General features: G+C 40.8%; 1 protein-coding gene across 1 annotated transcript; it reads right to left on the bottom strand.

Moving 5' to 3' along the window:
- Positions 1 to 2,309: 2,309 nt before the first annotated feature.
- On the bottom strand, positions 2,310 to 12,039 carry LAG3 (lymphocyte activating 3). The gene is made up of 8 exons (XM_039338747.1): positions 11,392 to 12,039; positions 10,973 to 11,108; positions 10,588 to 10,814; positions 9,791 to 10,048; positions 9,271 to 9,564; positions 6,432 to 6,707; positions 3,716 to 3,831; positions 2,310 to 3,338 (listed from the first exon to the last, which is right to left on the bottom strand). Exons 1-8 carry the CDS (start codon positions 11,444 to 11,446, stop codon positions 3,234 to 3,236), a joined length of 1,467 nt encoding a protein of 488 aa, XP_039194681.1. The 5' UTR covers positions 11,447 to 12,039; the 3' UTR covers positions 2,310 to 3,233.
- Between the last annotated feature and the right edge of the window lie 15,113 nt (positions 12,040 to 27,152).

Here is a 27,152-nt window from a genome sequence, read left to right as displayed (position 1 = left end):
ATGAAATGATACAGAATGAAATGTTTAATCTACTCTCTGACTGCACAGGAATTGGGAAGACCTAGGGAGAAATATTTGGAATCCTTGCTGAGCCATTGATTGGCCTTGGAGAGTTATGTGCATTAATGCTGTCCATACAGTAAAGCTGCCTCATTGTTGCTTTCAAGAATGTAGCATGCATTATGTTTCAATATTGATTTGGCTTTTCCTATCTATCTATCTGTCTGTCTGTCTGTCTGTCTCTCTCATTCATTTCATTCCCACTCATCCCCCCCCCCCAAGAAGCAGCCTTAAGCACTGTGCAAAACTTTTTCACTGAAAACCAAAGCCTTCCTTTGAAACTGAATTAAGACAGAATAGTCCCCTATGTGATAGGGGACTATTCCGCTAATCATGCTGCTCCTGCCTGCAGTCCTGCATCAGGAGTGGGTTGTAAGAATAAAAAAGGGGATAAACTCATGAACATCAACACTGGAGGAAAAGTGAACTCTGTAATACATAAACATGTTTATACAAATATAATTAAAATATTGAAAGGAGCTGTTTTGTCACATGTATGTCACATATGTAAGGGATGGATGGATAGATGATGATGGATGTTCTTTTCTTTGTAGACTCTAGATGGCAGTGTCACTTTAGCAACCGTCCAGATAAATCAACAGAGGGTAGGAAGAATAAACTGATAGCCACCAGTTGTGGTGCCCTATTGTTGGAATCCATCAAAATACTTCACAAAGAATGAACAGGAGCAGCCTGGTGTGGTGAATATGATTCCTCCCCCCAGGTCCCCTTGCCCTGTCAATCTTGTTCCTTTTTCTCTTCATGGGAAAGAGGTGGACACCATCTTCAGCCACTGCTGTACAGGCAGGCCCCCATAGCTATTAAGAGAAGTGGGGAAGCTGCTTAGGTTTTGAGCACAGGTGTCATACTCTTTCAAAATACTGCACTTTCATGGAGTTTTCAAAAAGGATTACACCTAAATTAAAATAGGCCCATCCACCACTTGTTCAACAGGTTTGGAAAGCTGGTGCAATAAAGTGAGAGTATTTTCTCTCTCAAAATTTCCTCTCTCAGCATGGAGCCAGGTTTTTTAAGGCAGCCAGATCTCCATTTTACCATGTTACTACACCTTTCTGCCCAATTGCTATTTGGCAATCATCTTTTCAACCAGCATTAAACCCAAGGTAAAGCAAGGGAAATCATTCTCTCAAAACATGGCAACCTGTGTGAGTTGGCCCTCTCACCACACTCACTTTATTGTGCAGCTTTTCCACCCATTAGAGAGTTGGTGGGATTTCAATCATAGAGAATGTTGATAGAGGCAATCACCCATTTTTATGAATGCAGTAAAGGGAGATTTAGAACCTATTAGAACGCATGACAAGCATTGGCTCAATTGAAGGGGCAGTCCTTTCTCAGCAAAATAGCCAATCCGCTGCTGAGGTTAGCCTGCAAAAAAATCTGAAATGCATTAGCCCAAATGCAAAGGAGCACTCAACTCAAGAGTGCAATTCAGAAATGGAAGACAGAAATGCACTCTGAGGTCCATTACCTAACAGTGCCAGTTAATGATTGTCATGTGCTTAAATGAGGCAATGACTCTTAATCTCTGGACCACTGATCAGAACATTAGAAAACCAATGAAAGGTTGCCTTTCTTGGTAAATTGTAATAAATTACAACACTACGTCAACATTTAAAATATGGTACATTTGTTCAAAAATTGAAATAATGAAAGGGAACAAATACAATTCTAGCAGTTTTTAACTTGTTCCACCTGTGGCTACTTCAATTAAATACAGCAGAGATGTCACATATAACAGTATTAACGCAAGTTAATGATAGTTACGATTATGAGGCTCATCATGCTGGAGCCCTAGAAAGAGTGCAGAAAAGAACAACAGAGGATAAGGAGTCTAGAGGCTAAATCTTACAATGAACTAGGGAACGAGGTATATTTAGCTTAATGTAAAGGCGGCTCTGAGGGGCTGTCACAGGGAAGATTTATTTTCCATAGCACCTGGAAGCAGGACAAGAAGCTCTTCAGAGGGAGATTCAACCTGGAGATTTTCTGACAGTGAGAACGATTAATCAAAGGAACAGCTTATCTTGCAGAGTTGTGGGTACTCCATCGCTGGAGGTTTTGAAGAATAGATTGGACAACCATTTGTCCAGGTTGATGTAAGGACTCCTGCCTTGAGCAGGGTTGGACCAGAAGATCCACAAGGTTCCTTCCAGCCCTAAGATTCTATGAATTATTATTGCTTTTTAATTATTTATTTTTAATTTAATAATTTTAAAAGACCCATCTTTAAAGTATAAGCAAAATTATTTTATTGAAAGAGTTGAGCTTCCGTAGATAATTATTTCTGTTTATAGAACTGTGAATTACAAACTAAAGAATACTAAGTGGGTTCTTCAAAGAAATGAAACTGGGGAGAAAGGGCACCTGGGCAAATGAATGCTTTTTGGCATCTGCTGGGGCAGCTGAGGCTTTCTGGGTCATGGCAAGCAGCCTCGCAGCCATGCAGCTCTGGGACTGTTTGTCACCTTACAAGGCAGGTGGGAAAGGGGCCTAAAGGCACTGATGGGGGAAAGACAGGTGAATGGGGGAGTTGGAGACAATCCCTTATCTTACTGAGGTTCGGGGCTGGGAGGGACAAAGTCTAGAATGGCTTGGACTGAAATGGGTACCTGCAATTCTTGGTCAATGACCACAACAATGAATGATTGGATTGCTGCTGTAAGGTGGTATAATCACATGATGTCTCACTTTATGATGTACCAACTTAAAATGGCAAGCCCAGTCCCAGTTGGGGTCTTAAGTTGAGGAATACCTGCACTATTTTATGCAGGAAAAAAAAATGTGGACCAGTTCATCCAACAATAGCCTTCAGAAAGGGACAGAAATGAACAAGACTCCCTAAACTTGCACAAAAGGGAGAAAACATATAGGGGTTTACCAAGCAGTTAAAAGGGGGAGCAATCATCTCTGAGAAATCCAGCATATTTTTAAAGGTGACTTCTGTGAAGAAATTGGCTGTCCATCCTCTCCCTCAATGGATTACTGTACATTCAGGTTTCACTGTTTTCAAGGAGGATCTATCTGCAGAGTTTAAAACCCAGTAAACCTACTGACTCTTGAACTAAACCAACATAAATCTATTCATAGGTCTAGCTGGCCAGTCCTGGCAGTTCTCATATAAGCAATCCTCTTCCTTGTTTTCCTTTCCTTTAGTATTCCAACTGTAGAGTCTTCTCCTGTCCTCCATTCTTTTCTCCTTTCCCAGGCAAAGCATCCACAATCCTATCCAGTGCTTGGAAGTTCAGGGAATACATCTAAAATTAATAGCGGTAAAAGAAACTGTAGTTACATCCTGTCTTCTGTTTTAGTAATAACTTTATCAATTGTTCTTCGGGGAAAAGGGGTGATCACAAAGAAACCCTATTATGTTCACATTATTTGGGGATGAGAAGAGAGCTTCTTCTGGGGCTAAAGATATTACTGAAGTGCCACAGTGCTCACACAACCCGATCACATTCACCCCACTGGGTAATTGAGTTGGTAGTGGATGGTCAAAAGGGAAGGATCTCGGCCCCAGAGGAGAAGGACTTTAATCAAATTGTACCCCAATGATTTGGTTTCCCACTGATTTTGGAAAGAAAAAAACAGGCAAGAACAGCAACAAAAAAAAGGGTGGTGGATTATGACTTACCCTTCGTCTCAGGTAGACCACGGCTATGATGGAGAGTAAGACAATAAGAAAAAATAGTAACAGGCCAAATATTTTCTCAATTGGTACAGGGGGCAAGCTGGCAAGCCGGGCACTGGCTGCAAGACAAAATTATACTAAATAAAGTCAGAATGGAGGAAAAAAACAGAAGATCAAAAATGATAAACTCAAAAATCCATCTTTAGCTTAGCACGTGTATATTCTATCACATAGAAAATCAATTATCTGATCTTAATTGGCAGCTTCTGGATGAGATGTAAACAATGCCATTCAGAACTGAATCACAACATATTGTAGTAAATAAATTAGGATTATACTGGTGAGAACAAAAATATTTTTTTAATTTGATGGGAGCGGTCAGAATGTTTGGTTGGATGAAACAATAAAATACAGAAGTAGTTGGGACACACGATATATGTCAAGATAAAAGTTGTGTCCCATTTACTTAGCAACAGATCTAAACTGCATAGGAATTGGACTTTTTGCTTTTGTGGCTCCTGGTACAAATAAGGTACAAATAGCTTTAAGCATCTACCTTGTAATCTAAGAGAATAAGGTAGAAATCTCAGTCACAGCCACTTGAGTAGCTTTAGCACCATTGCTGTGCTCTTTGATACCCTCAAATGCAAACTGGGGTCCTTGATCACTAAAGGCTGCCTAGAGGACTAGGTCATTTGGGAACAGTGAGTGAATTGGTTGAAATCAATTCTGGATGCTGGTATCCTTTAGATCTGCTTTGCTTGCCTTTATGAGTGTGGAGAGACAGATTAATTCTTCTGGGCCTCTCCAAAGCTTTCAGTCCCTTTAATCACTGTAATTTTCTGAGTAGACTGTCTGAATTTTATGACACCACCATTTCAATCTAGAAGCCTTTACTCTGAGGCACCACAGGGTTTAGCCTATCTCTGCTTTTCAATCTCTACATAAAATTTTTGAGTGAGATCATCCAGAGACTTGAAGTGATATGCAATTAATAACCAGATGCCAACTATTCCTTCTTCTTAAATTGAATGCAAGGGAGACAAGTTATAAAAACTGTCTTGAGCAGTTAATAGACAGTGTAACAAACTATGGACTGAACACAGTACACTGGAGATCTCAGTGGTGAGTAATTAATCTGCTGAATAAATTGTGTTCAACCTACTTGGGACAATACTATAGGTCCCAAGATACTGTTTGGGCCTGTTGTTGGAAAGTCAGATTGTGTGTCATTCCCCAAAATAAAAAAACCCGGGGTTTGACTTGGACAAAAAGTAAATGGATCGCCTAATTTAATGTCATTGTCATCTATAATCTCACGCCAGTAGATGCTGCTGAATCACAACCAATAGCTTTAGCCAGGCTGGCTAAGGGTGAAGATCAGTGTAATTCAGTACCTTTGAAGGCAGGGAGTCGAGTTTTTTTTTAATCTGGAGCGCCAATTTCCTAGACGAGGGAATTGTTCCCCTCCTCCCCGCCTAAAAAGAAAATGAACTCTGGATCTCTCTCCTCCGCCTTCGCACAAGGGGCTTTGTTCTCCCAAAGCCCAAACGTGTGAAGGAAAATAAACAGCATTGCTCTTTAGTTCCTCTTCCCGGCTCTCCTTTGTTTCAGGAGGAGAGGAAAGAGGGTCGAAAAAAGCCAGCAGCCTGTGCGCTTTACACCGGCCTTGGCGTAGGTTGGAATGCACCGGGGTCCACCCAGCGCTGGGGCGATGCTTCAGCCTGTGGCCCCATCCTGGCCCCACTTAGCTCCTCCCTTTGGGGCGAGCAGAGAGGGAAGCTGCCGCCGTTGCTGCCGCCCCTCTCAGCTACGGCATCCGCGGTTCCCGCAAGCTGAAAGAGCCGGGTGGGGCTGTGGCGGCAGCGGCGCTGGGCGCATTTCCTCCCTCTCTTCTCCCCCCTCCCACCGGCGGCTGGGCGCATAAGCAGAGCCGAGGGCCGCCGCCACCGGGTAGGCTGGCTCGCCCTCCTTAGTCACTTGCCGCGGCGATGGCTTCGCCTGACCGGGTTGGGAGAAAAGCCTCCGAGCTTTGTTTCGGAGAAAGGTTGCGAACGAGCAGCGGGGGCGAGAGCGAGGAAGTGCGCGGGGTAACAGGATGACGTCAGCGGCTCGTGGCTGAAACCCGTCCAGATTACGTTCCCCTTTGAAGAAGCGCCTGCCAGCCCAACAAAACGTTTTAACTCTTGCGGTAGAATTGCTCTGTGGAGTCAGGGGTAGCCCTGCCCTCATTTTGTCTAGCTGACCTTCTCCTTCTGGCAAATGTGTGTGTGGGTGTGATCTGGAAACTCTGCTAATTCAAAAGCAGGTTGTGAGGCTAACAATTGGAACTGGGCAATGTGATCATACTGTGTTTCTTGTTTGTTTTCAAGCCCGGTTCGCCTTCTAAGCCCGTGTCACTTGCACCTTTCTGTGGTTTCTGAGCTTCATAGGAAGTCTTTCAATCTTTTTGCTATCTGAATTAGGGCAGCTGGTGAAGGGCGGTGGTGGAGGTTACTTTTGAATGCTATTCCCAAAACAACTTCTTGGAATGCATTCTGATACCAAAAGAAGTTTCTGTTTTCTCCAAGGTTCTTTTGATCTGTTTTATCCTGGCTCTTATACTACTATGCTGAAGTTTTTACCGTTTTTTCTTGTTAACCATAAGAATGTGAACGGTTGTTTTCCATGTACTTTAAGGTGAAATATACATTTCAACAGTTAAAGAAACAAAGAATACCTGCAATTTCCAGGTGATACTGCACAGATCCTAGCTTCCCCTCTGGACCATGGGCGCTGCATTCCCAGGTACCTGCATCCCTTGATGACACCTGTTGGAATTCTTGGATTGGGCCCCATTTCACAGGCCTACTAGAAGCAGACTGAGAGCTGTTGCTGGATTCCAAGTCCAGCCACTTCCACTGAAAATGCTCTTTTCCTGTGTAGTAGCTGAGGTTACAGATGAGGACCAAGTGAGAATCTTCAGGAATTCTTGGCTCAACAGTGCTGGTAAAGACTGAAGGAAAAGCAAGGAAACAAAAATCACCAATGCCCTGTCCCTCTCACCTTCCTCCTACAGCATTCAGTTAAATTAATCAAATTGCAACACTGAGACCTGAATCTATATAAAACATATTATTATTATTAATTATTCCCATACTCAACAACCCTAAGTAGGACTGAGGAGGAATGACTGGTCTAAAATCACAAAATGAGATTCTATAACTAAGGATAGATTTGAACCTGGGTCTCTTCAGTCCTAGCCCAACTTCATAGCTACTACACTACACTGGCTGTCTGGATTTAATTTCAGGTTGTTCACCCTCTCCAGTTTAATATCATTTTCTTCCTTCAGTTAATAATATAGAGTAGCAGTATGCTGGATGTCATCAGCATACTGGCGAAACTCTCTTTCAAAACCCTAGATGATATCATGAACCTTCCCAATAACATCATGAGCATTTTCAATAACCTGGGAGGCAAGTGGAACCCTGTGGGACCCATTCATCCATTTATGAATGACCATTATTTTGATGTCTGTAATTCTCTTTAATTTACTATTATATTGCTCAGCATTTTCTTCCTAGCATTTTTCTTGCAAGTGTAGGACCTGGTTGTTTTTTTTTAACCAACTGAGCATTGATTAAAACAACGGTTCTCAACCTATGGGTCGCGACCCCATTTGGGGTCGATCGACCATTTTACGGGGGTCGCGAAACAACGTGATCTGCCATTTCCCCCCCAGGGGGCGGCGCCGCGCATGGGGGCGGCGCCGCGCATGGGGGCGGCGCCGCGCATGGGGGCGGCGCCGCGCATGGGGGCGGCGCCGCGCATGCGCGCCACGTCCGTGTGGCGGGGTCGCCGTCACACGAAGATTGAGAATCGCTGAATTAAAAGAAGAAGCCCTGATGATGCAGTGCTTAGAATGCAGAATTGCAGGCTAACTCTGCCCACAGTCTGGAGTTTGATCCTGATGGGCCTTGAGGTTGACTCAACCTTCCATCCTTCCGAGGTCAGGAAAATGAGGACCCAGCGAGTGCTGTAAAGCACTGTGTGGTGGTATATAAGTCTAAGTGCTACTGCTATTGCTATGCATTGGTTGTGCAAGAAATTGAATGATTGGCTTGTCACCTAAGTCTGAATGGCCGAGAACAAATGACTGGCCCAAAGTCACCCAGTTCGCTTTCATGCCTAAAGCAGGACTAGAAGTCACAGTCTCCTGGAGATTTCTTTCTCAAGTCCTTCCTCAAAACTCATTTTCCCAGAAGCAGAAAAAAATCAAGCCAGGCAGCTTTTAACATTTCTAGAAAAAATAACTAGAAACTGCCTACGAGGAACCATAGCTAGTAACATCTACAGTACTGAAAGCTCTGAGTGCAGATATAAGGCAAGAATTTAGAAGACTGGGAAAACAACCCAGCGTCACACCTGCTTACCACCAGGCTCAATACCACCAAATATGACTCAGAGCTTCCATTCAATGTGGCTGAGTCTCAGATAAATAATCATAGAATGTCAGCTTTGAATTTTTTTCCCCCCATTGAATTGTGTCTGATTCTCAGAAATTGCCTGAACAAGTCCCTGCAGTTTTCTTTGTAAGGTTTTTCAGAAGTGGCTTGCCATTGCCTCCTTCCTAGGGCTGAGACAAAGTGATTGGCCCATAGTCACCCTGCCAGCTTCTGCCCAAGATAGGATTAGAACACACAATCTCTGTATTTCCAGCGTGATTTCTAGCTACACCAGTCTGGCTCTCAGATAAGCAATACAAGCATTTTAAAAATGTAAGAGAAGAACTTTGCTATATAATTCTGGAGCAGGGGTTCTTCAGGTGGAGTCTGTGGATAGATTTCAGGAGATCTATGAATTTGGATGTGAAAATATATAACTGTATTTTCACTAATCTTCAACTAAATTTTAGTTTGTCTGTAGGCAACAAAATAATGTATTGCCCATAGACTCCAAAAATATTTAGCTTCAATAAATCCGACTATCTAAAATGATTATTCCTTAAAATAAAATAGTGTCATGTTGTTCATTTAATGGGTTAATAAAGGATATACATTGCTATATTATTATATATCTGTTGTTTTTTTAATCTTCTGATACCTGCATTTGGGCATAATTTGTTTGCCTCCATAATTATGTATTTTAATTTATGCATTAAAATACATCTTTCTGAAAAGGACTTTGTAGGTTTCACCCAACTCTCCATGAGAGAAAAATGTGAAGAGTTTTGTTCTACAGCTGTTCTGACCGAGTTTAAATCTACAAGTCTTTTGATCTGCTTACCCTAGCTATTACTCTCTGGATACATTGGTCATTAGTTTCATCTTTCCAGATAGCCTGGCCAATAGCTGGGAATGATAGGAGTTGCAACTGAATACACCTAGGAGACATCCCATTCAATTATCCTGAAGTGGTAAGTATTTTAGTGGCCCATAATCCCTCCTCATAAGATAAATGGGCTACCAGTTCAAATTTCTTTTGTGGTGCTGGGAGATAGGAAGGATTATGTTCCCTCAACTTTCAGGGGAAATCCCTTAAGAGAAGAACGGGCTTGCTACAGGTTTGTTCCTCACCTGTCATCACTGCCAGGGTGATATTCTTAATTATAGTAACGCCTTGGATGGTGATCCCACAAAGATATTGGCCTGCATCATTTAATCCAACAGCTGGGAGATGAAGAGTGAAATCCTGATAGTTTTCATAATTGGGAGTGGGTTTGGCCTTCAGTTCTCTCCCTGCCATGTATCTCCATTGGATGGCCACCCTTGAAATTCCATAGTTCGTGGGATTGGAATTCAGGACACAGGGCAGATAAGCATCAGATCCAGCTGCTGTATAGATGACCGAGGGGGCTTGCTCAGTAAATCCTATAGAGGAGATAGTAAAAATAACAGTCAGTGTTTAGCGGTGGGATACCAGAGGGTGCAGAAATGTGCAATAGGTGGAATTCGGCGCACAATGGTCTTTCTGATTCATTCAAGCACTTTAAGAATAAGAGAGATAAACATGTTTTTATTTATGCTGGTTCTCCCCCACCCCACAAGGGGTGGAAATGTGAGAATAGGGAAGATGAGATGAAAAGATGGATCTCACCTATAACTTGCAGGTTGTGTCTGGCCACAATTACCTCCCCATCTGCAAAGGTGAGTTGGCAAACCCAGGGCCCAGTGTCACTACTGACTGATTCCGAGATAAGCAGGGTTTGATCGATAGGATGAAGCCTGTAGGAGATGTGAACAAGGACATCTCTGTGGAACCAGAGGACGTTGGTGGGATTTCCTGGGTGGGTGGAATTGCAGTTCAGCCTGACAGATTCCGACTCAATTAGAGGACGAGAAGGGTGAGCAGTGACTGTTAAGAAAAGGAAAATTGGGTAGTAATATTCATAGAACACTGGGATCCCTAGCCTATGGGACCGTCAATGTATTTATTTTCCTGCCTGCCTTGTTCAGAAGAACTATTTTTATGATATAGAGGAAGGGAGTGAGAAAAGAAGGGAAATCATGGTTTCTTGAAGCACTCTACCAGCCCAGTTTTGATATTGTTGAATGAATAGCTCTTACAGGAAAAAAAAATGCTTAAAATAACAAAGTAAGATGATGGGGACTTTTATGTCTTACGTAGTTCAGTCCAATGGATATTTTTACAAGCATTGGTGTGTAATAGTCTTAGTTACCTTACTACGTCTATTAAATAGGGGGCATGAATCACTTTGAAATGTTGAATCCCATAGATGCATACAGTCTCAGAACTGCTCCTTGCTTAGCCATGAATCCAAGCTTTTTAAGGACTCCAGGCCAGCTCCAGATTCAGGCCTTGTCCTTGTGAGAGTCTCCATTCCTCTCTGAGAGGGTTACTTTTATTTTTGAGCAGCTATCCCATCCACTTACCTGACACCAGACCAAGCTCCACTAGGCAGCGCCATTCCTTGTTCCCATATCTCACGTGTGCCTCATAGGTTCCTGCATCTTCCTTCAGCAATGGCTTAATCTGGAGTGAAAAATTGCCCTTAAGAAAGCCAGCGTCCCAGACAGTTGCTCGGCGCATCATGGAATGGGCCAGACTCTTAAGCCCACTGGGCTTCACCTTGAGCACCAAATGACGCTTCATGGAAGAACTGGTCACAAAGAAAAAAAATTGTGTTGAATGAATAGCTGGTAGCAAGTAAAAGGAAAATGGGAAGAGGAAAAAGTGAAATACAAAATAGAAGTGCCACTGACCCACTCGCCCCCCCCCCCATTCCAAATTAGGTAAAACTGGGTCATTCTGTCTTACCTGCCTCTGTGCCGCACCCAGAGAACCTCTAATCCTTTGTACAGGTGCCTCAAGTTGTCCTTCACCATCTGGGGACTCAGGTAGCAAGGAAGAATCACATGTGTGCCTTCCTCACCCCACACCCTGTACTTCTCTCCTGTTAAACAAAGCGTTTTTCTGGCTACATAAAAAATATTGATCCAATGCAAAACAAAAGATGTTTATGAAAATAGCTCAGCTCTGAGCCCAAACAGGATAAAGGAATCTGAAAGAAGACTTGGAAGGAGACAAGCTGTGGCTTTAAAACATGGAAGACAGCTAGAGAATAGCATATTAGGCAACAAGGGCTCAAATGCAAAGAATTGATACAAAACAATTAATGCAGATTTTCTTTCCCCCACCCGCCTGGTAAAGAAAGAAAACTACCTGTCCTATCTTACCATTGGTCATCTGCAGAATGAGAACGAGAGTGCAGAAAAGCAGGACTAGAGTCATCTTGGCATCCGAGAGAAAGGTGAGTCCTCCAGCCCCCTCAATCCTTTGCCAATTGGCCTGGCTCTAAATGGGGGAGGATTGACCTGGTTTACCCAGAAGATACAGGCTAAGGTAGGAAAGGTGAATTTCTGATCAAAGAAGATTAAAGGTTGCTCTTATATTGCAGATGGGCTATTGATTTCCTGATTGCATTGAAGTGAACGTCACAGCCGAGAAATTAGCCCAATTTTTTTTTAAAAAAAAAAGCAACAAAAAAACCCAAAAACATGTGCAGGAAGGCAGAATGGTTCTGAAAGTACTCTTCAATGGAAACTGTTTCTTTCTTATTCTCTATACTGGTAATGACCACAATAACATTTTTTTTCTTTCTCTTTCAGTCCACTCACTCATTAACTATTGTTTTTGCTTGCAATGGAAAGTGTATAAGGGCTAATTTCTCAGGAAGTACCCTTAGTGTGTTTTTCTTTGAAGTATTGAAGTTTTCCCCTTTCTGATATTCTTATTCTTGACTGTCTTTGAAGTAATAAAAATAGTAATATCTGGAAACAGCAGAAGAGGAGAGAAAGAACTGAAGAAAATCACAAAATACAAAGACCTGCACGTAGAAGTAGACTGAGTGTGGCAAAAGAAAGCAAAAATAGCACCAATAGTAACCGGTGCCTTAGGTGCAATCCCCAAAAAAACTGGAGCACCCCTTGAAAACAATTAGCACTGACAAAATCACCATCAGTGAATTGCAAAAGGCATCTTTACTCAGAACAGCTCACATCCTGAGGCAATACCTTTAACACCATAAACCACAGCAACACCTGATTATCCCAAGTTCTCGGGAAGAACTCGATAGGCGAATAAAAATGTCAAATCCAGTCTAAACGTTTGGCTGACTGTGTAACGAACTATAATTCATGATGTTCAAAGTGCTTCATAAGCATAGTTCTTACTTAACACACAAACACAGGCCCCCAAATTTACTTCCCATAACAAGTGGCAAATGGAGTCCCTCCAATTGAAGTAGCCAAGGACCCTTAAGGGTTTACAAAATTGGTTTCAAAGGAATATTTGATTTAAGGCTGGTAGATAAACAAGCATAATCTTACTAGTTCACCTACAAATTTTCCTCAAAGCCAAAGAAGAAGCTGGATCCAGAAAAAAAAGTTGATATTTTTCATAAGAGTTATACATTATCACAAGGAATTCATTGCATTGATCCTACTTTGGTGGAGCAGGGCTCAGAAGGAATGGCCAGGAAATAACTGTATTAATGCCACCTCTTCCTAGCCCAGGCTACTTTTGCCCAGTGACAGGATAATCCTGTGTCATTAACCAATTTATCAAAACTTGTGCATTTGTTCATTGTGCAAACATGATCGAACATTCAGAGAATTATTCCTCAAAAAGGAGTTTCTTTCCTGGCTATTTTGGAATGTGTATCAGAGAGGAGGAACTTATTGTATACAAATACTTAGAGGGTCTTCTTATTTCTTTTTCTTTTTTCCTTAACAATATGCTTATTAAATTTTGCAGGGCCACCAGCATCTATGTTGTTCTTGAGCCATGAAGGCCAAATGCTAACACTGATCTGGAGAGGGAAAGGAACTATATATTTTCTTTGGCCATTTGTTTAAACAATGCTGTTTACAATGACATTCATAAGAAATATTTGAGCCTTATGAGGAAGCCCCTAGGCCATTCCCAGAAAAGAAAACTGAAAAACAGAAATCAAGAATAGAGAAATTTGTATATTATCAGAAAATTGTTGCTAGGGTAAATTCTCTGAACTGCCTGTGGGATGAATAATAGGCTAGAATGTTTATGGTGCAAGGAAAGGACAGAAGGAGGAAAGAGATTTGAAGGGAAATTCTATTCTATTCTGTTCTATTCTGTTCTATTCTATTCTATTTAATTTGAATGTGAGTTGAACTTTCTATGTAGTTGTGGATTTTGCCTTATCAGAGCCTGAGGAGGTGGATGATGCCAGTGTGTATGGTGTCATTCCTTTACTTAGATGTTCTAAAATGTCTAGGGAAGGCTGTAGATGTACAGCCAAACTAAAAATGATTTAACATTGCCATAGGGTAAATTTCTGTTGTTTTATAACATAATTGAGAAGATTGCATTTGTTTGGCCTTGGAGATCAAGACATACATGGTGCACCTCCCTCCTCTTTTGTCTCACAATCATTTAGAATCAGTTGAAAAAGGATAAGCTTCCAAAGTCATCTTTGGAAGTCAAACTTCAAAGTCAAAGTCAACTTCAGGCCTGAGTAGGATTTTGAATTAGCTAGGTTGACATGATAGCAGTGTTCCAATATCTCAGGAGTTGCCACAAAGAAGAGAGAGTCAAGCTATTCTCCAAAGCACCTGAAGGCAGGACAAGAAGCAACGGATGGAGACTAATCAAGGAGAGAAGCAACCTAGAACTAAGAAGAAACTTCCTAACAGTTAAAACAATTAACCAGTGGAACAACTTTCCTCCAGAAGTTGTGAATGCTCCAAAACTTGAAGTTTTTAAGAAGAGATTGAACAACCATTTGTCTGAAATGGTATAAGGTTTCCTGCCTGGACAGGGAGTTGGACTAGAAGACCTTCAAGGTCCCTTCCAACTCTGTTGTTCTATTCTATTGAAGAAATGGTGCCTGAATGGGAAACACCAAGAAATCCCATACTGCAATTATAAAGTAGATTGTGAACTAAAAAAAAAAGTATCTTGATGATGAAAGGAATGGTAAATCATTTTCATAATGCTACAATGGAAGTAATATGGTTATATCAATAAAGTCACTAGGTATAGCTTGTCTTGGAAACCTTATCATTACATAATCCCTGATCCAAATCTGGAACTCTAATGATCACTTCAACAGCCTTGAATAAACAGTAGTTGTTCTTGTTTTCTTCTGGGATTTGTCTACCTGTAATTCTTGCATTTCTTCAGTCTATTCAACAAGAAGGAAGATGTTTAAGCTGAAAACAACAACAACCCAGTTTTTGGAATTTGCAAAAAACAAAGAGCTGTTTTTTTATACAAATTATTCTTTCAGATGATAGGTAAGTCTGTTTTAGACATTTGTAAAAGTGCTACTATTATTCATGAGTAATTTGGAATTCATAGTGTTTGTTTTGAATATGTGAAAGAGGTAAATTGTAACTTATTTTCCACTGACTTTAGGTACCAAAACATTGTTTAGCAATTTTCCATTCTCATAGGATGTGTTTGTTGTTTAACTTAATAGAGAGTTTTCTCTGAGTTCTGCTTTAACAATAACATGTTTCGGCTGAATGACGCTTCCAGAGTTCTCAGAGACCAGCTTCTGACATTGCATGTTGCCTTGGAGGTTCAGAAGAGAGTTGCTACTCAGCAATGGGAATGTGGCCTTTAATAACCCCACTGGGTCTTGACCATTTCTAAACCCATTAAAAATGTTACTACTATCCTTTGTAGTCTGTAGCCAGGGAACTAATAGAGTTAGGGGGTAAAGTAACATTTGGAGGCTCCCGAGTTTCCCAGCTGTACTTGAATTAAATTTATAAATAAAGCATTCAGATCTCTATATCTGAAAAATCAGCACTTTTTATGAATAAAAATCTTGATTCTTCCAGTAATTGCCAGAGGCTTTCCTTCATGTGCCCCAGACTTGTGAAGTGAAGAGAAGCTGGTAAGAACAATTGACCAAGTGTTGCATCTCAAATATGAAATGACCCACTCATGAGGAAACTTCATCCGGAATATTTTACTTACTATATTTTTAATCCATTCGCAATTAGAATTTTAAATAAATCTTTTTGGTTTCCATCAAATATTTTGTTCTTTTCTTCAGCCTTCCCAGGCAACATTTTCCGGATGATTTATTTTATTCTAGCTTTTTAATTTGATGTTTGCCTGGGTTATCTTATGATTATCGTTTATCTTATATGAATATTTTTGTATTTTTCTGTGAATAATTTGTGTGACCTGGTATCCATTCGTACAATGGGACCGCTCTTTTCTCTTCTCTGATTGTCCTTGCATTTGTAGGGCTTCTCAGGAATGTTACCCAAACCTCTGGAGAAGGTTTGAATAGATGGCCAGATTTGTAGAAGAAGAGGGGCCAGTGTTGAAGTCTCCATGAAAAGTTAACATGCAGTAGAGATCAATATCTGTGGGTACATCTGGTCATGTCTTCAGTTACAGATAGTCCTCGACTTATAACCACAATTGAGCCCAAAATTAATGTTGCTAAGTGAGACATTTGTTAAGTGAGTTTTGCCCCATTTTACAACCTTTCTTGTCACTGTTGTTAAGTGAATTATTGTAGTTGTTAATAATATGGTTGTTAAATGAATTTGGCTTCCCCATTGACTTTGCTCGTCCGAAGATCACAAAAAGTGATCACATGGCCCTGGGATACTGTCATAAATATAAGCCAGTTGCCAAGCATCTGAATTTTGATCATGTAACCATGGGGATTCTGCAACAGATGTAAGTGTGAACAATTATCATAAATCACTTTTTTCAGTGTCATCGTAACTTCAAATAGTCACTAAACAAACTGTTGTAAGTTGGAGACAAGCTGTATTAAAGATGTCAGTTTGAAACTATGGGCAAAGCAATAAATAATGAATGAAATTAAGCAAGAAAATAACAATAGCAATATCACTTAGACTTATATACAGCTTCACAGTCCTTTACAGCCCTCTCTAAGCAATTTACACAGTCAGCATATTGCTCCCAACAATCTGGATCCTCATTTTACTGACCTTGGAAGAATGGAAGGCTGAGTCAACCTTGAGCCAGTCAGTATCAAACTGCTGGCAGTAGGCAGAGTTAGCCTGCAATACTGCATTCTAGCACTGTGCCACTACGATTAGATATGTTGGTTGTCTTTGAAACTAAGAAAGGGAAAGGATGTAATAGATTAAGTACTTTAAAGAAGAAAAAGCAGTATATAAAGATGCATATGAATATGGTAGAAACAAAGTTCACTTACAAGAATAAAAAGATAAAGTGAAGTGAGAAGTGAAGTGTTGGTATAATCTAGATTTTGCTATCTTATCTTTTAATTTATTTTGCATTTTGTTTCTTCTTTTCTGCACTTTGCCCAAGATCACTTGCCCCAGGTAGGAATAGCATAGCAGAATCAGTATGTATATGTGTAAAAATTGCAACCATTGGTTTAAAATCAGAGAAAGGCTTATATTTAAAGCATTACCTATCTACAGACATATGCAGACCTCCAAACTAATTGTCAATTCTGCCATCTTCAGCTTGGTGCCTTGCTGGCATCATGTTATCAAAAGTTAGGGGAGAGGGGGAATGGGGGACAAATGGACAATAAACCTGTATGGGGATGCAATGGGATACAGGGAGGGGTGAATGACAGCTTGATGAAGACCAGAGAGGCATGGAACCAGTTTGTGCCAGTCTTCAAGGCTATGCATCCTGAGAGTGGAATGTGAATTGATCCAAGCATCTCAGCTATTCTCAAAACAGCAGCTTTCCATTGGCTGAAGACAAACTGATCAAGGGTGGAAAGGCTGGGATGAGGGGGGAAAATTGTAACCTTTCGCATGGGAATCTTAGTTCTAGCCTGATTTTACTGCAACCAACAACTTTTAGTAAAAGAACCTATCACTTCAACCAAATGGAGTTGAGGATCTGTCTTTCCTAAGGGACCTGATGGGGGCAGGTCTGACACTAATTGTTCTACATATTAAGACAAATGAATGAAAAACAGTGTTGAAATATAGTGGGGATAAAATGAGTCTGAGAGGAAGGCTACAATTCCTTTCCATTCTTTGGGAGAATGCATCCCACTTCATGCCAGCAGTCAGTCTTCCAGAAAATGCAGCTGGGGTCCCAGAAATAACATCAATCTTGGTGACACTCCCTGAGGCGATCATTCACTTGGTGTGTTTTTCTTTCCATTTCAAGTAATTTCCGTGCCAGAAAAGAGAAACAGAAAACTCTGAACTTCTATCTAGTGGTTGTCTGGATTTTACAAGTCAGATATGATAACTCTGGGCAGTAGGAAAAAAGGTCTAATAGTGAGAAGTTGTCAGGTGCAATGAATCAGGAATCAGAATCAAAAATACTACAAGTTTATTTCAGATTATTCTACCTACAAGAATCTGATCTACTAATGGTCAAGGCGAATTGGCACCAACAGACTTCAAGGGGAGGGGGTGGACTTAGGTTTCTTACGGGGACATAGAGACACCAAACCAATGATGCATCTGACCTTGCTCTTGGGCTCAGCCTGGTCATCTCCTACAGAAGGAAGAGGGAATGAGGATGATGATAAGCAAAGTTGTTGGAAAAAGCTGACCAAAGTCTTGGCATATTCTTTAACACTACAGTAACATCTTTAACGTTTAACACTATCCCAAGAGAATCACTTTAATGTAGTGGTTAGGATGTCCTTGGACTAGTTTCTCCTTCTCTCAGGAAAGCCTACTTGCTTATAAATTCTATTCCATTATAATAAAAAATGAATTTAGTAGCAGAGCAGGAACAGAAAACAGAGTTCATGCATTGTAGTCTTTTTTCTTTGGAGTGCAAGTTTGACCATTTCTTTTTATAATAAAGCAAACCAAATAAACCTGCCCAAGAAAAATGAAATTGTAAGTGGGTATAACATATAATTTGACATTAGAAGGTTGATTAATCACATATATGTCCTTAACTTGATAGTTACCACAGCCACAAACGCACTATTGTATACAGTGTTTCTCTCAGTAGAAGTTCAGATTGTCAGATATAGAGAAATCTTCCTTAAACAATGAAGTAGTCATTTGCATTGCTATGATGTCTGAAAGTTAAATATTGTCAGAGTGAAGAGTTGCTGTAAAAATGTGCTTGGAAGGAAAACAAAAGATTGATGTGCATTATGCATGCATGCATATCTTCAGGTCAGGTTTTGATTCCTGGGGACTGCCTGGACAAGTCCCTGAAATTTTATTGGCAAAACTTTTCAGAAGTGGTTTGTCCTTGCCTGCTTCCCTTCATTGGCTGAGAGATAGGAACTGTCCCAAAGTCACTCAACTGGTTTCGTGTCAAGGTGAGACTAGAATTAATGGTGTCCTGGTTTCTAACCCAGTGCTTTAAACCCCTGTGCCAAATTGGCTCTCCAGGAAATTACATGTTCCCAAATTATTTCCAGACAGATAGCAATAAAAACCAGAATATAAGAAATGTTTTATGGCATAAGACAGCTCTCCTCAAGGTGGTAACCTCCAAATTTGTTGGAATTCAATCTCAAATCCCTAGCTAGACAAGAGTTCAACACATCTAGATGACTTTCAATCCTAAAATTGAAATGGGTCCATTTAAGGCCATTGGATCCAACCTCCTGCTGAGTAAAAGAATCCAGATTAATCTTCGGTCTTTGCCAGAACACATCAAGTGAAATTGCTGCAGCTCTTGAAAACTGATTTTATTGTCAGACTGCTCCTACGGTTAGAAATGGTTCCTTACTTTTCAGCCAGAATCTATTTTTCTAGAAGACCATTATTTCGCTTTCTATATTCTGGGATAGTATAGTCTCTAATTGCTATCATGTCCTGCAATTATTGTTTCAAGATGTTAGTCTCTCCATTCTTCTGATCATCCTGATAAGCACTCTCACCATTTCTTCATGTGGAAAATTATCAGTCAGAGGATCAATTCCTTCATACTTCACTGACGTTTGATGGGAACTGTTGGTCAGCTCTCTTAAGAGTACAGCTATGTCATCCACTCTAACTTTAATGAACTTGCTAAACAAAATGTTTTGTTAAAGTCAGATGTTAAAGACAAAAATGCTGTGTAATGTCCATACCATTCCTACACTCTATAAAAGAACATCAAAAGATAAAATAAGATTAGTCTCATAAGGCTATGAAAAGTCCATGCTTAGTTACATTAATCACTATTATCGTAAGATTCTTACAGATAGTTTGTTCTATGCTCTGATATAGAATATCCTCTGGTATTGATATCAATCTGGTTGCAATCTAGTTCACGGAATCCTCTTTTCCCCCACTTTTGAAAAATAAGACCATTCTTCCAATTATCTAGCATGTTGCACTTTGTCCAAGATTTCTCAAAGGTAATGGACAGAGATTCAGCTAGCCAACTAGTTTCTTCAGTTTCTGTTTAGTTTCTGACTTCCTAACTCGATGGATATCATTTCGCCAGAATTTTCTGCAACTGCATCTTTAAGTTCTTATAAACGCATGTCATTAAGAATTCTTTGTTTATTTATTAAATGCACATACCACCAATCTCACGTTTCAAGGCAACTCTGATCTAGCTATCCTGTTTCCTCTTTTTTAAATTGCTTTCAATTCTTCCAAGCATAGGGGTATTCTCCAGTGATTTTTGCCTGCACATTATATCAGCCTTTCAAGATAAGAAGCAAGAAGCATAAACCACGAGTAACGCTACCTTTACTGTAAGGATACCGTAACAGAATCTTGCAAATATGAACACACTTCTCCCCTCTTACTTTAACTTTCTGAAACACTTCCCACAACCATTTTCCTTCTGTGGGCTGAAACCTTTTGAATGATGGTTGTCTAGTCTGAGGTTCTTCCTTCTGCCTCCTAAGGTCATTCCCATTTACCATATCCAAAATATTTGAGTATTAGCTTCATTATTAGTGGCCGCAGTGAGTAATCTGGGTTTACATTGTTCAGTACTGAACATTTCTTTCTTCCTCTCAACCATTTCCCCGGCATCCCAATTACATCTGGCTATTTTTGTTCCATATTTTGATGAAGTCTGGATTGCAAAATATTTATTTGTTTGAATTTTTTTGCTGCCCATTTTGCTTCAAGGTGACTCGAGCTGAGTATTGATGTTGAGTATTGTCTTACTCAAATGTGAGGGAAGTTCAATTATTTCATAGCCTGTCTGAGCATTCCATAGCAATCTCTTTTTTGGTATCAAAACATAAATTGATCTATTCATGTTTGTTGGCCAATGCTGTGTTTCCTGTATTTGCTTACAAATCGCATTCATATAGCACTTTAACTGCTAGTATTTTCTCAATTCCTGCAGCCTTGCTAGTTGCTGATTTTTTTTAAGGGCCAGTTTTACTTCAGGTTATGTAGCCTAGTTCAATTTTCATATGTTTCATGAGTTGGCATTCTTTTTTGGACCACTATTCTGCATATTTATTCAATCTCTTTTTTACATTTTCTTTCTCCTGTATATCTTTATATTCTGCATATTTTATGATGCCCTTGTTTGGACATGTTTTCCTATGATATCTGTAATTTACTTAAATAAAACTCTTGTCCTCAATTTCTTTATATATATATTTTTCTTTAGATATGCAGGTAGTGCTAGACTTATGACCAGAATTGAGTCCAAAATTTTTGTTGCAAAGCGAGACAGTTGTTAAGTGACCTTTGCTCCATTTCATGACCTTTCTTGCTACAGATGTTCAGTTCTTAAATTAGTAACACAGTTGTAAAGTGAATCTGGATTCCCCATTGACTTTGCTTGTCAGAAGATCACAGGTGATCACATGACCTCAGGACGCTGCAACCATCATAAATATGAGTCAGTTGCCAAACATGCAAATTTTCATCATATGACCATGGAGATGCCGGAATGGCCTTAAGTGTGAAAAATGGTTATTTTTCCAGTGCCATTGTAACTTTGAACAGTCACTAAATAAATTGTTGTAAATTGAGGACTAGCTGTAACTCCTTGTGTCATTTTGCTTGTTCTAAAACTCAGCATTTAGTCGGACAAACTTTCCTCGGTCTCTTGTTGCCTTTTCCTTTCTCTCTTTCATCTGCAGTCTTTAAAGTATTTACAAACAACCACTATGTTTATTTTGGTTTTTCCCTTTCAGGATATTTTTGTTTGCTTCATCTTTAATTATGTCTTCAATTTCAGTCCTCATTTCTTCAGGATCTAGCCCATTAGATCTATTCTTTACTTCACTACATAAACACATTGTTAAGATCAAATTGTTAAGATCAAATTTAATTGGTCTGTTTATTTTTTTCCCCCTCAGTTTAAGTTATAATTTTGCACGAGAGAGTCTGCATCAGGTCTTGTTTTTGTGGATTCAACAGAGCTTCCCTATCTTTGTTCTCGGGATATATCGTCCATTTTATTCAGTATGCTCCATCATTCATCCACAGGTATTCAGTATTCTTTTAAATGGTTAGATACTTGCTATGAACATTGAATTTTCTTGGCAGAACTTTATTAGCCCATCACCTGCCTTGCTTTTCTACATCAGATTTCTCCTTCATTCCCCTTAGTTCAAAATGCTATTTTCTTATTGCTTTAGCATTCAAGTTTCCTTTAATTTAGGATGGAAAAGTTCTACCAGCTGCTATAGAACTCTTTCAGTTCCACTTCCTCTACCTCTCTGATAGTAAAATAATATTGGAGTACTATAATATTGTATCCAAAATCACATCATTCTGTCAGTTGGGGGGATATATCGGAGTACTGACTTTTATGCCCTTTAATTAATACTCCATCTCTTCTTAGGATTTCTTTCCCATAGATGTTCTGGGCTATGAAATGACCATGCCAGTCAATTTCAGTTCACTGATCCCCAAAATGTTAATGTTCACTCTTGACATTTCAGCTCTGACAACGTCAAGTTTGCCTTGCTTAATGGATCTGACAGTCCACATGCCAATAGCCTAAAAATCATTGCAGCATCCCATTTTCTTTTTTTATTTCTGGGAGCAATGGTAATGGGAGGTCCTCTGGGATTTAATCCAGACATATCATAAACGCCACTGCTACTTATACCTGCCCTCTGCTTTCCCTCTGCAGCTCAAGGGATATTTTGTGACCCACAGAGCTCATGTTCCAGTAGCATAATAATGTTGTCTTCATTATGAATGTCCGTATGATTTTCTTGGCGGAACACTGGGGTGACATGTCCTTTCCATCTCCAGTGGATGCTAGTCTGACTTTCAACTACCACCTGCCATTCCTGAGGGATCTTTCTTGGATTGTACACTCCTAATAATATAAGTCATAGTATCATTGCGATGTGCACATCCCTTTGCTATTACAATATAAGAATCCACAAAAGGGAATTGTCAGTTTCACAGACCCTGTTTTCATCTCACTGAAGGAGGAATCCTCTCTTAGGAAGCTCAGACTTTTTACTCAAGATTAAAGGAAAAGGTTGTCTACACGACAGGTCAGAAATTTTCCCAAAGGACTTTCGTGAACAGATTTTTATTTTATTTTATATTTGCAAATTTCTTGGATTTATTGTGTTAATATAAGTATTTTTAATATGCAGTTCAAATCTTCCCTTTCTATTACTTTTGAACAAATTATAACTTTCAGTTGCTGTATTACATTCATAAATCCTCCCCCAAGTCTCAGTTATATGACTTGATAATAACATTTGCCTTCTTAAATTAAGAATTTAAGCTCTCCAGTTTATTTATATAGTTCTGTTTATTTATATAGTTCAGACAATTTAGATTCTTCCTGATTCGTCACAAATGTAGCTGTTCTCTCGTTACCTCCTTCCATGCCCAAACCCTTATCTGGAGTTATGGATTTATGCCTCAACCTTCACAAAATTAAATTTAAACTTAGTTTGAAGATGCCCAACTTACGTATAGCTGCATCCGTTCTTCACAGTCCTTTTGAGCTGCTGCCCATTACCTGCCAGCCATCTGTCCTCCAGAAAATGCAGGATCTGTGTGATCCCAGAAACAAAATCTCATTTTGATTCAGAAGCAGTCATTCACTTGTGGCCATCTAGTGGCGCTCTGGGCTTTGGCAGCTGAAATTTAGTAGACCTATTTCTACAGCTGAAAGATGTTCAGGGAATACGGTTGCTGTTTTAGGCAGTACAGATAGTCCTTGACTTACAACAGTTCATTTAGTGACCGTTTGAAATTTACAACAGCATTGAAAAAAGTGACTTATGGCTGTTTTTAACATGACCATTGCAGCATCCCCATGGTCAGGTGATCAAAATTCAGATGCTTGGCCACTGACTCATATTTATGACGGTTGCAGTGTCCTGGGGTCACGTGATCGCCTTTTGCGACCTTCTGACAAGCAAAGTCAATGGGGAAACCAGATTCACTTAACAACCATGTTACTAATTTAACAACTGCAGTGATTCATTTAACTGTGGCAAGAAAGATCGTAGAGTGAGGCAAAACTCACTTAACAACTGTCTCGCTTAGCAACAGAAATTTTGAGCTCAATTGTGATTATATGGTGAGAACTCTCCATGTGGATCTAAAGGAAGAGGAAATGATTAATGCGCTTGATGAGTCTTGGAAGCTGCTTTTTCACATCCCTAATCTAAACATCCAGGGGAGAGCATTTGGGGAAGGTTGACATAAACTTTTGTATACAACAAGATGGCAATTCATGAAATCTTCCTCTATCTATAGCATAATATGTTTGTGAAGTTTTAGTTGCTCTTCTTTTCATAAAATATTTGTAAGTCAAATGAGAAAGGTAATAACAACAGTGCAATAATCAAGGTTTAATCCCAATTCAGCAATAATAGTTGAAGCCATTTGTCGGGCCGTAGCGGAGACCGTCCGGATTACCTCCTCCGCCGAAGCCTCGATTCACTGAACGGCGATCCGGAAGGCCCGACATTCAGCTGGGGGCCGCGCACGCGCAAGAACTGCTCTAACGGCCAGCTGACTCTGCCAGAGCCGCACAGGCGCAAACGGCGCTCCGGACAGCACAACGCATGCGCAAATGCTATAATTAATGAATTTTATGCAAACACCGTATGTGGACACTAGGCTGAGGCTGTCTTCATTAATAGACCCAGCTGGGCTGCCGAAGCGTCAGGAAGCCGTCGAAGCGTTGGGAAGCGTCGGGAGGGCAGCTGCAGGTCTGCATAATTTGGTTGGATGGCCATGTAGGGGGTGTTGGGCGGTCCGGAAGAGGGTGGTGGTGCATGGGCGGTAGCATGGGTGTGGGTTAGGCAGGGTCTTTGTAAACTGTATAAAAGAACCATGACTGCAATGGTTGTCAGTGCTGACTTTAATTCATTACTTTACTGAAATAAACTGGAAGTTCTTCATTCCTGACGTGGTGATTTTGACTCAGTTGATTGTGTGTTAAGACGAGGCAACACCATTGTTGTAACATCCCTTTCATTTGGGATAAATTCTGTCAGTACTGTTGTTCGTCCATCGATTTCAATGAAGACCTTGACATCTTGTGGGTTATGGGCCATCAACGATGTGTCCGTAGGTGGCTAATAAGACCGATGTTAGCACAGAATGTTCTGGCACATACTGAACAAAGAAATGTAGACACTGTTACTTCAGCATTTGCAGCTCTGGCTTTGTGGAATGCTCGCTTTTCTTGTGCCAAGATTGTCCTTCTGTGTTCATATGTCTGGCAACCCTGGGACACCAAGGTGCGCCATGTCGGTCGATCATGCGCCAGAAGTTCCCAAGAGATGGTGTTAATATCCAGGGACTTAAGAGAAGCTTTCAATGTGTCTTTGTATCACTTCTTTTGGCCCCCATGCGATCGCTTTCCTTGAGACAGCTCACCATAGAAGAGCTGTTTAGGGATGCGATGATCTGGCATCCTTACAACATGGCCTGCCCAGCGCATCTGGGCTTTCATCAACAGAGTGTAAACTGATGATAGGCCTGCTCTGGAGAGGACATCTGTGTCTGGTATCTTATCCTGCCACCGGATCCTCAGAATTCTACGAAGGCAAGTCATGTGGAAGTAGTTCAGTTGCCTAACATGCCTCCTGTACATTGTTCAGGTCTCACTAACATACAATAGGGTAGTTAGCACTGCTGCCTGGTAAACTTTAAGCTTGGTAGCAAGACTTATTCCACGGCGGTCCCACACGTTAGTCCGCAATCTGCCAAATGCAGAACTTGCCTTGGCAATTCTACAGTTGACCTCGATGTCAATTGTCACTGCACGGGAGAGGGTACTACCAAGATACGTAAATTGGTCCACTGCTTGCAGCTTTTGTCCCTTTACTGTGATGGTAGGCTCTTGATATTGGGCTTTTGGAGCTGCTGGTACATCACTTCAGTTTTCTTCGTGTTGATGAAGAAGCCAAAGTTGTCACAAGCGGCTGCAAATTTGTCCATGCTGGCTTGCATTTCCTGCTCCGATCCTGCATTAAGGGCACAGTCATCAGCAAAGAGGAGATCTCATAGCACAGTCTCCTTTACCTTGGTGACAGCCTGAAGTCTTCGCAGGTTGAACAGTTTCCCATCGGTTCTGTACCTCAGATTAACACCCACTGAGCTGTTCTGAAAGGCGTCTGACAGCATGGCTGAGAACATCATGCTGAACAGGGTTGGTGCCAGCACGCAGCCTTGCATAACGCCATTAGTAACAGGGAAGGCCTCTGAGGCTCCACCGTTACTCAGAACACGAGCCGCCATGCCATCATGGAACTGTCGTACCATCAGAATAAACCTGTCAGGGCACCCAAACTTCGACATAATGCGCCATAGTCCTTCACGACTAACTGTGTCAAAAGCCTTGGTGAGATCCATGAAGGTGGTGTATAGTTCACGATTCTGCTCCTGACATTTCTCCTGGAGCTGTCGAGCTGCAAATATCATGTCCACTGTGCCACACTCTTTGCGGAAACCACACTGTGTCTCAGGTAGTATACCCTGTTCCAGATGGTCAATCAGGCGACTTAGCAACACTCGTGCAAAGCTCTTGCCTGCAACAGAGAGAAGTGATATTCCTCTATAATTATCGCAGACTTGTCGATTTCCTTTCCTCTTGTAGAGGTGCATGATGGATGCGTCTTTCAGTTCCTTAGGAATGTAACCTTGTTTCCAGAAAGATCGAAACAACTGGGTAAGTTTTTCAACAAGCACAGCACCGCCAGCCTTATAGACTTCCGCTGCGATTGCGTCAGATCCTGGCGCCTTACCACTGGAACATTGACTGATGGCCTGTGAGGTTTCAGCCTCTGATGGTAGGGCATCCAGGCTATAGTTCATATCTACCTGGGGTATCCTGTCAATCACCTCATTATTGATGGTGGATGGGCGGTTCAGCACAGAGTGGAAATGCTTGGCCCAACGCTGTAAAATCAGGGTCTTCTCAGTGATAAGAGTTGCACCACTCGAATCCAGTAAAGGAGAGCTTCCTAAGGGCTGAGGTCCATACAGGGATCTAAGGGCTTCATAGAATCGTTTGGCATCGTTTCTATTAGCAAATTTCTGGATTTCATCTGCTTTGGCACTCAGCCAGGAGTCCTGCATCTTGCGGAGCTTGCTCTGTACAATCCTGCGAGTGTTTATAAAAGCATTTTTCTTTGCAGTTGACGACGGGTCGTTCTGATGAGCGCGGTAGAGATGGTGTTTTTCGGCAAGCAAGGCCTTAATCTCTTCATCATTTTCATCAAACCAGTCCTGCTGCTTCCTATATGAGGGTCCAAGAACCTTAAGTGCAGAAGAGTGCAGGATGTCCCGGAAACATTCCCAGTCCTTCTCAGCATTTTCCTGTATTTGCAGCTCCAGGAATTGATTGTCAAGATATTTTACTAATGAAGCTACTATGTCGGGGTTTTCCAGTGTACTGACGTTGATCTTTTTCATCACAACTCTGTTTCCTTGTGGATGATTCTTTGGCTTGATGTGAATATTTAACTTGGAAATGATGAGTCTATGGTCAGTCCAGCAGTCAGCACTCGGCATAGCCTTATTACTCTTACATCTTGCATGTCTTTCCTCCGCACAATGACATAATCAATGAGATGCCAGTG

The sequence above is a fragment of the Crotalus tigris genome, unplaced genomic scaffold (assembly GCF_016545835.1).
Source record: "Crotalus tigris isolate CLP2741 ecotype Arizona unplaced genomic scaffold, ASM1654583v1 scf7180000017716.2861928, whole genome shotgun sequence".
Taxonomy (NCBI): Eukaryota; Metazoa; Chordata; class Lepidosauria; order Squamata; family Viperidae; genus Crotalus; species Crotalus tigris.
The sequence above is the reverse complement of the archived record's forward strand: the minus strand, read 5'-3'. Positions and strand labels throughout refer to the sequence as shown.

Excerpts from the sequence above, each read along its gene's own strand:
- LAG3 (XM_039338747.1), bottom strand. The coding sequence starts at position 11,446 with ATGACTCTAGTCCTGCTTTTCTGCACTCTCGTTCTCATTCTGCAGATG. Across the intron at positions 10,049-10,587 it reads GGAGCTTGGTCTGGTGTCAG|TCACTGCTCACCCTTCTCGT; the intron begins GTAAGTGGATGG and ends TTTTCTTAACAG. Across the intron at positions 3,832-6,431 it reads GTATCACCTGGAAATTGCAG|CCAGTGCCCGGCTTGCCAGC; the intron begins GTATTCTTTGTT and ends TTTGTCTTGCAG.